Source organism: Squalius cephalus (genome assembly GCF_949319135.1).
Source record: "Squalius cephalus genome assembly, chromosome: 4".
NCBI lineage: Eukaryota > Metazoa > Chordata > Actinopteri > Cypriniformes > Leuciscidae > Squalius > Squalius cephalus.
In genome coordinates this window covers 7448990-7461956 of record NC_137125.1, presented here as the reverse complement: position 1 = coordinate 7461956, position 12967 = coordinate 7448990, and the positions used below count along the sequence as shown (strand labels likewise).

Genomic DNA, 12967 nt, shown 5'->3' with positions numbered 1-12967 from the left:
GATGGACTCTCAGCTCCGCCCTGGCCTCCCGAACTGTCCATTTTCCCTGCCCCACCCTGGTCTGTCCTTCCTGTTCCTCCTGTTTCACCCTGGTCTGTCCCTCCCGTCCCGCCCTGGTCTGTCCTTAGTGGAGCGTCTGGTAGCCGCTCCTTAAGGGGGGGGTAATGTCACATGCCTGTCCTGTCTCGTGTAGCACATGTGGTGTTTGTGTTCCTGTCACTGTTTGACCCCACCCTCCTTGTTATCTCATTATTGGTTTCATTTTCCCCACCTGTTGTTCCTCATTACCTGCCTGATTTGTCCCTTTTATAAGTTCCTTTGTGTTTGCAGTCTGTGTCGGATCGTTGTCTTGTAAACGTCTCCTGTTCTCCCGTGACCCTATTTGGTATGTTTGTTTTTGAAGTTGTTGTTTTGTATTTAGTTATGTTTTCCCCCCTCGTGGGTTTTGTTTTATGTTTAGTTTTTCTTTTGTAAATAAATATCATTTTTCCTTTGCAATTGAGTCCTCCCTGAGTTTCTTTAGTTTTTCGTGACAGATGTGTTAGGAGCTACTGCTTCAACTCTCTGAAAATGTAAGATGATATTTTTTTTTTTTTTTTTTTTTTATCTAAAACTAAAATAATTGGTCCACTGTGTTTAAGTAAATTTAGAAAAGATGTTTATTTTTATATTGAGCGATATAATCATTTCATTTATATTGTTTTAAAGAACAGAATGTTTTTCTGTCATAAATCATTTTGACACAAGCTGAATAACATCATAATAACTACTAACATGAACTGTTGACGAAACGCTCTCATGCCAACTAGAGATGGACACTTTTCAAAGTTTGTGATTGTAGCACCTCTTAGCGGTAAAAGGCAGCAAATACACACCCGCAATTTTACGGCAATGTACTAGTTGCTTCCAGAAGTTTTAATTAAGGTTTTTAGACCATTGTAAACCATTTAACCATTTTGTAAAATCAGACACTGTTCTATTAAATGTACTTGTATAACATCTGTTGCTGTTCTGGGCACTGAAATTGTTGCTTCCTTTTATACTTTCTTGTTTCCATGTACAGGAAGTACACATATCTCTTATGAATGAGCTCCAACAGCAACAGATGTCTTCATGTTGCCTGTCACCAACATTACAGTCACAGTGAATTAAACATTACCTTGCTTGTGTTGCTTGTGTTTGTTCTCCAGCTGCTCAGCCAGAAGATTCTGGTTCATCTTCCTCAGGATCTTCACTGTGATCTTCACAGCTTCTTCTGGTCCAAAACACTCCACCATCTTATCCACAGTTTTCAACCTATCTGCTTTCTCCATTTCAGACTTTGTTATACACTTATGATCCTTCTTTAAGTGCCACTGAAACTTCTTCTGTTCAGCTGCTATCAGGTCCTACAGTGAGTTCAGAAGCAGATCTTCAACAGGATGCCATCGTCCTTCACAGATTCACAGCTGCAGGGTAAAAAGAAAAAGATCTGAAGTAGTTTCACTCCTAACATTTGGACATAAGCACTCAAATGTATTTTGGGTTATGAAATGAAGCTGTGATTGGGTTCGCTGATCGATTGCTCCTGTCTGCCTCGTTGCTTCTGCTGCTGTTGCGTTGGTGTGCATCTGTAAGCTTCGTATATCTTTCTGTTTTGAATCATTATTTACTATCATTCCTTGTTATTTATACTGCTAAATATAGCTTACTCAACATCACACATTAACCTGACATCACTAGCTTCAATATAAATCGTTATTGCTAGCACAACAAGCTAGTAATTCGCTAGTCTGTTAGCGTGCCATCCGTGCGCTCTTTATTTATTTTATTTTATTTTTATTGCGTGCGGTCGTGCCTTTTACGAGTCCATCAAACAACTTAGGTGAGTAGGATCAGTCAACAAACACAGTAAGTCATGTCATCTTCTCTTATTGTTACTTGCACCTCATGCAACATGTTTAGCATATCCTTCTGTAACCCGTTGTATCACTCTAGTGTTCTAAGGGGCTGTTTACACCTGGCCACTTCTTGCGTTTCTGTGATCGGATAGCTATCCGATTGTGAAAATACCAGGTGTAAATGCCCTCCGAAATGCATTCGAGACGGATTTGAATCCGATCGCTCAAACCACTTTAGGAGGAGGTCTGGGCCACACTCCAGACGAAACTGGAGAAGTGTAAATGCATCTGGTTGTTGAAACCACATATGTAAATTTTTATTTTAATTACATGAAATTTCAAATCTTTCGCTTTTCTTTCTTCAACTGCATATTAACTCATTAACTTGATTTACAAAGAAAATCCTGGGAGAATATACCCACTTAATCAACATTAAACATTAAACAGAGCAATGTCTGACATATTATTATTGTATGACTCAAACACTAAATGAAACGTCCTGGTTGCGTATGCAACACACTGTTCCCTGAAGGAAGAAACGGAGGACGTAGTCGACATCGACTGAATGGGATCACGCTAGGGAGCCTATCTTCTTCGAGCATGCTTGAACGAGCCAATGCGCGCAATGGCGATGTGAATTTGCATCACGCGCTCCGCCCCGCGAGGCGAGTATAAATACGGAAGAGGATGCAAACACCATCTGTTTTTCGCAGGGGGGCACTGTTTCAAATTTTCTTGAAGCTTCCCCGAGCGCCGCCATTGATTAGCGGACCCCCACCTGCTGTTAGCATCCCATTGACTCCCATTCATTTTGGCGTCACTTTGACAGTGAATAACTTTACATCTGAGCCGTTTAAAGACTCCATTTCTCCATTATTTATTCCTAAAGAAACACAAAAATGTATAAAAGTCTCCATTACCTTGTATCTTACGTTATGGCCCCGTAGAAGTAGTTTTTGTAAAAGTAGGCTAACGATTGCGCCATACCCATGCGACTCTCTGTCGCACAGTAGAGAAATTACCGTATGGACAGGAGGAGAAGCTCGCGGGCAAGCGGGGGGACGTGGAGGCAAAATGACAAAATAATTAATCAGAATCCCTAGCAAAAGTTTCTCCTGCTCCAAGCTCATGGACACTTCCTACTCACACTCTCCGTCTCTGCAAGTCTCGGAAGGGAATGATTCAGATTTCTCTTGGCACAGCTACTAGAAGACAGACGGGTTGCTCACGTCACATCTACGTCATCAAGCTCAGTTTGAGTCTGCGCAGTACGCTCGACCCCCAGGAAGTGAGAGCTTCTAACTGACTTCACTTGTCTCTGTTGAATCCAATGGGGTCGCTGTGTCCAGTTTACATACTGTCTATGGTTTTTCGCTGAGGAGCCGAGCATAACTCGGAGTCAGCGGTGGTCCAACTATAGTGGCAAAGGGACTACGTCTCCTTCAGGGAACAGTGGGTTTAAAGAAATACGGACAGTGCTTAGTTCAAGGAGTTCAGTAAAGTTATTCACAGATCCGAACTTCCTAGATCAATAAATCATGAGCTAAACATTGTTAAAACTCAAATGACACCTATTTTCAATCCATAGATGACGAGCTACAACCTCATTTTCCTCATAACGAGTCTTATAATATAAATCGATCTCCATGAGACCGTCTGCAAAGTGCAAAACCCAAAAAGCGCTACTACAAATATTAGTCATTAACTTCAATGTTACACACTGTAGTGTCACCAAATTCAGTTTACACATCAGTGGTTTGTGGCAAGACGTGTGGCAAGATCTATTTCCATTTTTTGAGACGTCCTTCAACTTTTTCTAAAACATTGTCCCAATTTTTACACACAAAAGTATAATCTCCAAGATAAACACCAAGATATTTAACATACCCTTATTCCAAATTAACCCGGCAGGTAAAACAAGTTTTCTAATTAACTCATCACTGATTGTTATAGCTTCACTTTTTCCCCAGTTAATTTTAGCAGAGGATAATACACCAAAAACATTAATATTTTCTGCAAGGGTGTCAATATCTTCTTGTTTTTTGACAATGACAACAACTAGGGGTGTGACGGTTAGTATATAACCGTGAGGCCGACGGCTATAGTTGAACACCGTCATTAGAATTCTATAACCGCCAAAACCCTGTTATTAAAATATTTTTTACAAAAAAAATGATCATAGAGAATGTTTAAATACTTATTAAAAACAACTGTTAACAGTCTGTGTTATTAATGGTCTACGTCGTTTCCAACTGTAGGCTATTTGATTCTTTGCCAAGTACCTCCTGGACATGGTTCTGAAGTTTTGTAGATCGTCAGGCATGATTTTTACCACTTAAGTTTTGCTTTGTAGAAAGCCTTTTTTTAAAGCGAATTTCGTTTTGTAAAAATTGTATCTTAATTTTAATAAATATTTCATCAAACAATTGCATGCATTTAATAAATAAAAAGCATATAGCAGACAATATAATAACCGTGACATGAGGCGCCAACGTGCTGCGCTCACTTGCATTGCATTGTTAAAAGCCTTTAAGCGAATTTTGTTTTGTACAAATTATATCTTAATTTTAATTAATGTTTCATCAACCAATTGCATGCAGAGACGCCGGTGCGGCGTGTTCACTTGCATTGCATTGTGAACTAGAGCGCATCTCATCGTAAATGAATAAAACTCAGCGTAGGCCTATGCCTCATACATTAGCATTAAATATCTTTGCTGCATCCGTTCTAGAACAGACAAGGGCTTTCTTGCGGCTCGCATCAGCAGAGCATTGCATCGCCCATAGATCGCAAAACAATCAGCGGATGGCGGGCGGGTGCGGCTTTGAAATTTGGTCAGAAAACGTTGGTGCGGATGATGAGTTTTGTGATGCGGTTGAGGATGAAATAATACCCCATCCGCGTATCTATATCAATAACAACATTGAACACAACACAACTATTAATTTTATTTTTTTAATTTAGGCGATCAAGTAGCTAATCAGTATCTCCCCCCCCACGACGACGGTTATGTTACGAACCGTCACATTTGACTCACGTCATAACCGTCATCACCCCTAACAACAACATCATCGGCATAAGCAGATAATTTAAAAACTCCAGGAAGGTTTACACTGAAAAGAGATTGTCTTAATTTGCGCAGAAGAGGCTCTATGGCCAAGGAGTACAGCATACCAGATAATGAACATCCTTGTCTGACCCCCTATGAACTTTAAGAGGAGCACTTAAACCACCGTTGATCTTTAAAATACTCTCAATGTCACTATACAAGTGTCATTTGCTCAATTATGACATTTTTAATGCAAATATGACATTGTGTGAGATGTCTTTGTTATGGCAACTTGACATTACTAAGACAACACAACCTGTCATAAAATGTCATAAACATGACATGGCAAATTAATTATCAAACTTAAAGGAGAAGTTCTAGCCTGGGTGCCAGCCCGAACCCCGCCCACAATATTTTTTGGTCGGGAAGTTCGGTCTGGACTCGCTCCGTTGAGGAGCTATTATGCCCGAACAAAAATTGTTCGGACCAATCAAATTGTCAGGGCGGGCTTTATACGATGATGGACAGATAAGCAACGGTAACGTCATCATCCACGTCATCAACGAGCGCTTGGGTTGAATTCAAATGACTGCCGCTGAAGAATTGAGATTTCACGAGTTCACGCTTACAAATAAGTCAGATAGAATAAATGCATATTTGGCGTGCTGTCCGAGGAGAGGCTTCGGGCTCGGTATTCGGCCCGAACCCAAAGTACTCCCCCCGTATTCCTGGCTGTGGAAGAACAAGCCAAGAGTGAGTGCAGGGATGCTGAAAACTGTCATGTTAGGTGAGTTGACCGAGTGAATAAATATATGCTTTCCTCTCATGCTGATAGACGGTTGATTGGATTGATTATTTGAATGTGCTCCTCCTGAAATTTGTTTATAAAACATCATGTGTAGATTCCGCCATCGCGTCTGTTATAGAAGATATCGACTGCGCATTAACCCTTTAAAGCCGCATGTATCATATTTGATACACGAGTTTCTAAGACATATACTGAATCAGTGAGAGCAATACTTTCTTTGAAAACCTGTTGTATCTATTTTGATACGTGTATTCTGCCATCTTGTGGAATTTCACTGTACTGCAGGCAGTAGAGGGGTGATTTTTTAGCTTTTCAAATTGGCGGCTGCGAGTTGAATCAAGCTAGACGCTTTCGGCAGGAAAATAAAGGCTAATTTCAAGTTGTTAAGGTAAAAAATAATATTGGATTTCGCCTGATATAATTAATTTAACACTTTCTGAATTGAAATAATGCATAATTACTTAATAATTTAATCGTTAAATTACGAGTAAATCGTGTTGGAAATTGTGTATCAAATTTGATACAACAGGTATTAATGGAACATAAAGCAGTCTAAACAGTAATGTCAAATGTAGTAATGTTATTTTATGACTACCACAATGCAAACACACACAATATTGGGATGATTCAATTAATGGCAATTAATGACTGAAATTACATAACCCTCTGGGATTCTTCGCCCGAAAACGGGCGAATACTTGAACGTTTCGAATTGTTAAATTTTTTTTGCTTCATTGGATGGGGGTGAAACTTGGTGACTTTTGTTTTATTACCTATATGAACACACAAAAAAAATCAAGGAGATGATTCTGATATGGTAAAGGGTCGTAAAAAAAAGTCACACTTAGCTTCCTCCCGCCCGAAAACGGGCGACGAATGGGAAATATGAAAAAATAGGAAAACTCAGAGAAACTTTTGGTGGTACAAGCTACAGATCAGCCACTGTGCTGAAAAAAAGTGTACAGCAATGAAGGGGTGACACTCAAAAACATCAAGAGTGCAAATAAGACCCCCCCCCCCCCCACACACACACACACACACACACACACAAACACACACACAAACACACACACACACACACACACACAGAGAAATGAACTGGTAAGCCTGAAACAGCCAATTTTGCCCCATATAAAAATTATATAATCATAATAACTCCAAAACTATAGCAAGGAGAGTCAAAAGGTAGGTATCGTTTGAAAGAACTCTTTTTACATTTTTTGAAAATATAAATTACATTACATTTGGACATTGTCCTGCCAAGAAACGGCGGATAAAAGACAATATATATATATATAATTTTTATTATGATTTTGCATATCTTTCTTATTTGTCATATAATAACTCAGGAAGGAAATAAGGTAGGAGGAAAATTCTTTTTTAGTGATTTAACTATGTTAGCTGCATCTGGATAAAAAAAAATTTTTTTTAGATAAAGCAATCAAAAATTACAGCATTTTGAAAAGAGAGAACCTTTTTGTACAGTCTTTGACACCCCCTCATGGGCAATTTTTTCTCCATGAAGAATATCTTGTCATAAAAGCAATAGATTATGTTAATTTTGGGCTCATTTTAATTGTAATAATATGCTGTAAAAAATGAAGTGCCATTTTCAATTATCTGAGAATGTTTCATGAGCTGTATGATGTTTTTGACACATTGCAGTACATTATTTTATAGATTATGAAAAAAAAGAAATTCTATTTATCAGCAAATAACTCAGCAATACTTAAGAGTTTTTCAAAGTGGATACATTCACTGTAAAGTGCAGACTCTAAGCTTTCAAATGACATCAACTTTGTGTTAATCAAGGCAAGATTTTTTAAAAATATGGTAAAGAATATTTTCGCAGCTAGGTGGCGCCTGCTGGCGGTACACTTGGTTTTAGAGGGATTACTCAGCACTCGTTAGGAATTAATAAATGTAATTAGATGCATTAAAAAGCTGAGATCCTAAGCTTTAAAATGATATATAATTTGTGTTGTTCCATTCAGTGGTTGCTTAGTAATTTAAAAAATTCTTTCCAAATGGGAATAAATCAAATAAATAAATAAAAAAGCTATAGGCCGCCTAAAGCTATAGGCCGCCAAAGTGCATCTTTGCACTTTGTTGGTGCAAAGATGCAAGCATTGCACCAACAATCACTTCTCACATGTGTACTGTGAGAAGTGTAAGGTGCATCTTTGCCTGAACAAAGACAGAAACTGCTATGTTTTCAAACTGTTAAAGGCATAATAGATTTTTTGTTTCTAAAATCTACACTGTTGTAAGCAAAACGTTCCACAAAAGCCTGATGTATCAAATGTGATACAAAAAATATATCATAAACAAAATGAGTTGGCAAAAAAAAATTTTTTATATTTTGATTCAAGGCTTAATAAACATCTAATTTCCAAAAATATATAATTTTCTGCCATTTTTTTAATGTGTCAGGCTTTAAAGGGTTAATTTTAAAAGAGAGCCGCGATCGGAAACATGAATGAAAAACATACGTCACTTACTCCGTTGCTCTGATTGGTTGGTAGTTTGTTTTTCTCCTTTATTTTAGCATGTATAACAGACTTATCCTGTCTTAGATATCCAATTGAGTGCAGAGGAATTTTTTTTCCTGGTTCGGTTGAAACACGCCCCATAATCAAAGCTCAATGGAGAAGTATCAGACTCACATTCTGACTAGAATTGAGTATGACGACGTCAGGCTAGAGAAGTTCACTTTTAAAATGAAAATTCTGTCATCAAGGAAAAAACATACTATGGAAGTCATTGGGACCCAAAAACTGTCTGGTTACTGATAATCTTCTAAATATCTTCCTTTCTGTTCAGCAGAAGAGAGAAATTCATACAGGTTTGAAACAACATGAGGGTGAGTATATGATGACAGAACTTTCATTTTAAAAGTGAACTTCTCCTTTAAGAAACCACTTAGCTTTATGGGTTAACATTTCACTGTCATGTGGTTGGTTTTGACATTGGCTGTCATGAAGCCATTATAACATTTTAATGACAAATTAAATTTGTACCACTGTAGTTGAGGTCAAGAAAAACATTCATGACACAGTTATAATGGCCTCATGACAGTCAATGTCAAAACCAACCACCTGACAGTTTAATGAAATGTTAACCCATAAAGCTAAGTGGTTTCTTAATCTGCTATGTCATGTTTATGACATATTTATGACAATTTATGTTGTCTTGGTAATGTCAAGTTGTCATGACAAAGACACTGACAGGTTATGATGTATTGGTTTATGTCAAGTTGTCATAACAAAGACATCTCAAACAATGTCATATTTGCATTAAAAATGACATAACTGAGCGAATGACACTTAATGACAGTTGTCATAAACATGCATAAAACCTTCTTCATATTAATGACATCTGCCATGTCATGATTATGAAGGTGTCATGTCAGTCTTATGCACACCCCTTCAAGTGAAGTGTTTCCCAAACATCACAACATAATATGAGTTATTATAAGAAGGACATCGCTGAACTTACCATTTATGATGGAACTGGTTTGGTTTACGTTAGTCTTAAAATGGCGTCTTATCTGAAGATGAACGCAAGCTTTCAGTTTCGATTTCTTCTTCTTCTCTTGTTTATTGACGACTGGGAAACCAGCTTTAGGCGCATTAGCGCCACCACAACTCGAGTGGACGAGAACGGAACTGCAAGTTTATCCCTCACAACTCGGACTCTCATAAATCTCAGAACCAAAGGTAAGATTTGTCAGATAAAAGTCGCAATTACATTTTTTAAATAGCTATTTAGTTTCAGTCACGCTTCTGTGGATGAACTGCAGGTCTTCTAAATTGTTTAAGTGATGATTTAAGCCTCCTTTAAATTCTTAACAAGCTATTATCTAGTGCATGTGTATTGTACAACATAACTCACCTATTAAGAGTGCTGATGTTTGTTTCAGACTCCTCCCGCATCTGCTCTTCTTTTATTGAAGAAATATCAAAACAAACAGTACATATCAAATGCTAGGGGAGGTATAACAGTATTATAGGAATACTTTAAAATGTATGCTTGTAAAATTCTAATAGCTTTTTGTTTCTTCGAGGGCAATTTACTCATAATGCTTCACTCATTTTTAAATGCAATAAAACATGTTTTCCCCCCTGAAAATGTACACTTACGACTGAAATTTACACACATATAAATAATACAATAAAAATAAAATAAGTGTGCGGTTGTTTATCTTTGGGTTTACAATCAGGGATGTAGTGGAGGCTAAACGCACATAAACGCCGTTTACGCACCTCCCAAAATTCGGAAATAGCGTTTGCCCACCTCCAAAGTGCGTTTATCCACCTCTAAATTGCACGTTATTTGAGCGGACTTTGCTTTTCCAGTGCGTGATCGCCGATCAGTACATGATTCGAGCATTTGGGCCGTTAACTACAGAGCAGAACGTGCAGCGCAAACACGGAGCAGAACATTGAGCAGAGAGCGCAGTGCGCCGACACACACACACACACACACACGCGCGCGGAACAAAGAGAACGGCGCGCACACGTAGAAAACACACGCTCGTGAAGTTACTAAACAAGCTGCGCGAGAATGAAACTTGATCGCAGCCGCAACAGGAAATCATTAAAACGATGCAAAAAATTTTTTACATTTTTTTTATTCATTACAGGCAGCTGGTTTAATGTAGGGAGCATGTCGAAACCCAACTGTACAAGAGATTCAGAGGGAATCAAGCCTGCACCAGGTTAAAGGGATAGTTCACCCAAAAATGAAAATTCTGTCATCATTTACTCTCCCTCAAGTTGTTCCAAACCTGTATGAGTTTCTTTCTTCTGCTGAACACAAAAGAAGATATTTTGAAGGAAGTCGGTAACCAAACGACTGATGGACTCCATTGACTTCCATAGTAGGAAAAAAAAAATACTATGGATGTCAATGGGGACCAGCAACTGTTTAATTACCAACCTTCTTTAAAATATCTTCTTTTGTGTTTAGCAGAAGAAAGGAAATCATACAGGTTTGGAACAACTTGAGGGAGAGTAAATGATGACAGAATTTTCATTTTTGGGTGAACTATCCCTTTAAAGACTTTTCCCTCTACAGGGAAACACTGATCCACATTTTTCTGATAGACCAAACAACTAATCAATTAATTGAGGAAATATTCAACAGATTAATCGACTATGAAAATAATCCCAAGTCCCTAATCATTATGCACAAGTGCATTGCATTGGAAGCCCTGGATATAAGCCTCCCTCTCGATCTCTCTTAAATATTTTTGTTTTCTCTGTTTTTTCATTTAGTAAACTTTATAGATTTCAACCATATTACTCCTTTTTGAGTCTCTTTAACAAGAACTTAGATTAATGTATGAATTGAAAAAGTGATTGTGTGACCTATGATGAGGAAACAACCAGTGATACCCTTGGTAGTACCATCAAATGATAGCCTATAGCGATGTCATCAGGACACACATACACCGGTAGGCAGTGGCCCACCTTACCGGGTGACCACGTCGTGGTCCACCAGAATTTATAGTTTACCCACCTCTTTTTTTACCACTACACCACTGTTTACAATAATACCTAGTAGAACATCCTTCCACATTAATGTCAAATTTTTATCAACATTTCCAACAATGAAATCAAGTACATTTGGCCCAAAACAAATTCCTTACTGTTATGAACTGCTCCGAGACTCGAAGGTGAAGATCCAAATGCAGCTTTATTACAGAGTAGTCGTACAGGCAGGGTCAACAACAGCGAACAGATCAATGGAGGAAACACAGATAACATCCGAATAACAGGCAGAGGTCAGGGCAGGCAGCAATAATCAGAGTCCAATAAACAATCCAAGTCAGGCCAGGCAGAGAAACCATCAGGAAACGGTGAAACAGTCCAAGGTCAGTAATACAAGATAGTGATGTTACGTATGACACTGAAGCTTCGATGCGCGTATCACACACGCGACACAATTTGTAGTGAAGGCCCGTATCGTATCGGTTTACTAGAGTTTACTACGCGTTTCGCTTTGGGTGTCAGAGGGCTCGAACTCCAGATCTTATTTAACAAGTCATTGTTGCCTCAGTCTGTTTAATGTGTTTGTGAGGAGAGTGCTGTACTTTGAAAGTTAATCAATATATTACATTTAAATAAGCAAAATTTATTTTTCACTACTTAGGTTATTATTTTTTGTTGTTTTTGTGTCTTTTTGTAAAATCTTTGCACTTTTTGGTGATTTTAGGTAATTTGGTGTTGGTATTTGGGTTTAGGGTGGGATTAGGGGGGAAGGGATAGGGTGTTGGGTGAAGGGTTTGTATTTAGAGCAATGGCAACAGCCAAAAATAATAAATATAATTAAAAACTGTATCACCTTTCTGTCATTCCTACTGTTAAGCACTAACAGTAACAAGTGTCATAAGCACATTAAATAACAGATGATCCTCAGACAATGTCCTTATTCATTGTGTGTGTGTGTGTGTGGAGAGAGAGAGAGAGAGAGAGAGAGAGAGAGAGAGAGAGAGAGAGAGAGAGAGAGAGAGAGAAGGCCTACATTAAATCTTGTTGAATCATATACGCTTATATTATATTTTATTATCACACTTTAATGGAAAATTAATTTATTTAATGAACAAATCAAACTCAAACATGTAAGGCTTTTATTTGTACACATAAGATTGAAACTATGGAGTGTGTTGTGGTTGCTTCATCTGCCAGAGCTTCTAACACAGGCTTCTGGCTGCTTTATTTTAAATAACCACCAGATGGCGCTGTTCTCGAAGCTTTGAATCTTTTCCCGGAACAGTCAGGGGAAAGGCTCAGTGATTCACGAGGCTTCATTTCCCCATCCCTAATACAAGAATCAAACACGGGTAAATAACGCTCAGAAATGCAGTAACAGTACAACAAGACTTCGCAGTGAGGGTGAGAATGTGTGTGACATAAATAGTCCATAGAATGAGGATCAGGTGTGACTGTAATCAGAAACAGTGCAGGTGTATGAAGTAATCAGTCCAGGTAGATGCAGGATGGGAAATGTAGTCTGTGAGTGAATATGATAGTCCGGTGTGGAGTGCCCTCTGGTGGCTCTCAAGGGCACTCCAGCTGGTGATCGTTACACTTACAAGTAAAAAGAAGGGTAAGTTAAATTATGTTAAATAATTGGTCTACCAAAACAATATTATTTCGAAACCAATTTTCATAGAAAATATTTTTTTGTTTAAATCGAATGTTCTCACACGCGAGCTCTCTAAAG

At 38.2% G+C, this 12967-nt stretch overlaps 1 protein-coding gene across 3 annotated transcripts in view; it reads right to left on the bottom strand.

Annotated features, from left to right (window-relative positions):
* The window catches only part of LOC307157292 (stonustoxin subunit alpha-like), a 48362-nt gene that overhangs the window by 19830 nt on the left and 15565 nt on the right, over positions 1–12967 (bottom strand). Inside the window, exons 1-2 of one of the 3 annotated variants that reach the window (XM_079869176.1) lie at positions 11391–11427; positions 1160–1448 (exon numbers count right to left, since the gene is read on the bottom strand). In XM_079869176.1, the coding sequence (XP_079725302.1) occupies positions 1160–1313 (154 nt within the window). In that variant the 5' untranslated portion in view covers positions 1314–1448; positions 11391–11427. Of the gene's footprint in view, positions 1–1159; positions 1449–9235; positions 9313–11390; positions 11428–12967 lie in introns of those variants that run through there. The other 2 variants (XM_079869175.1, XM_079869174.1) reach the window with 2 other exon arrangements.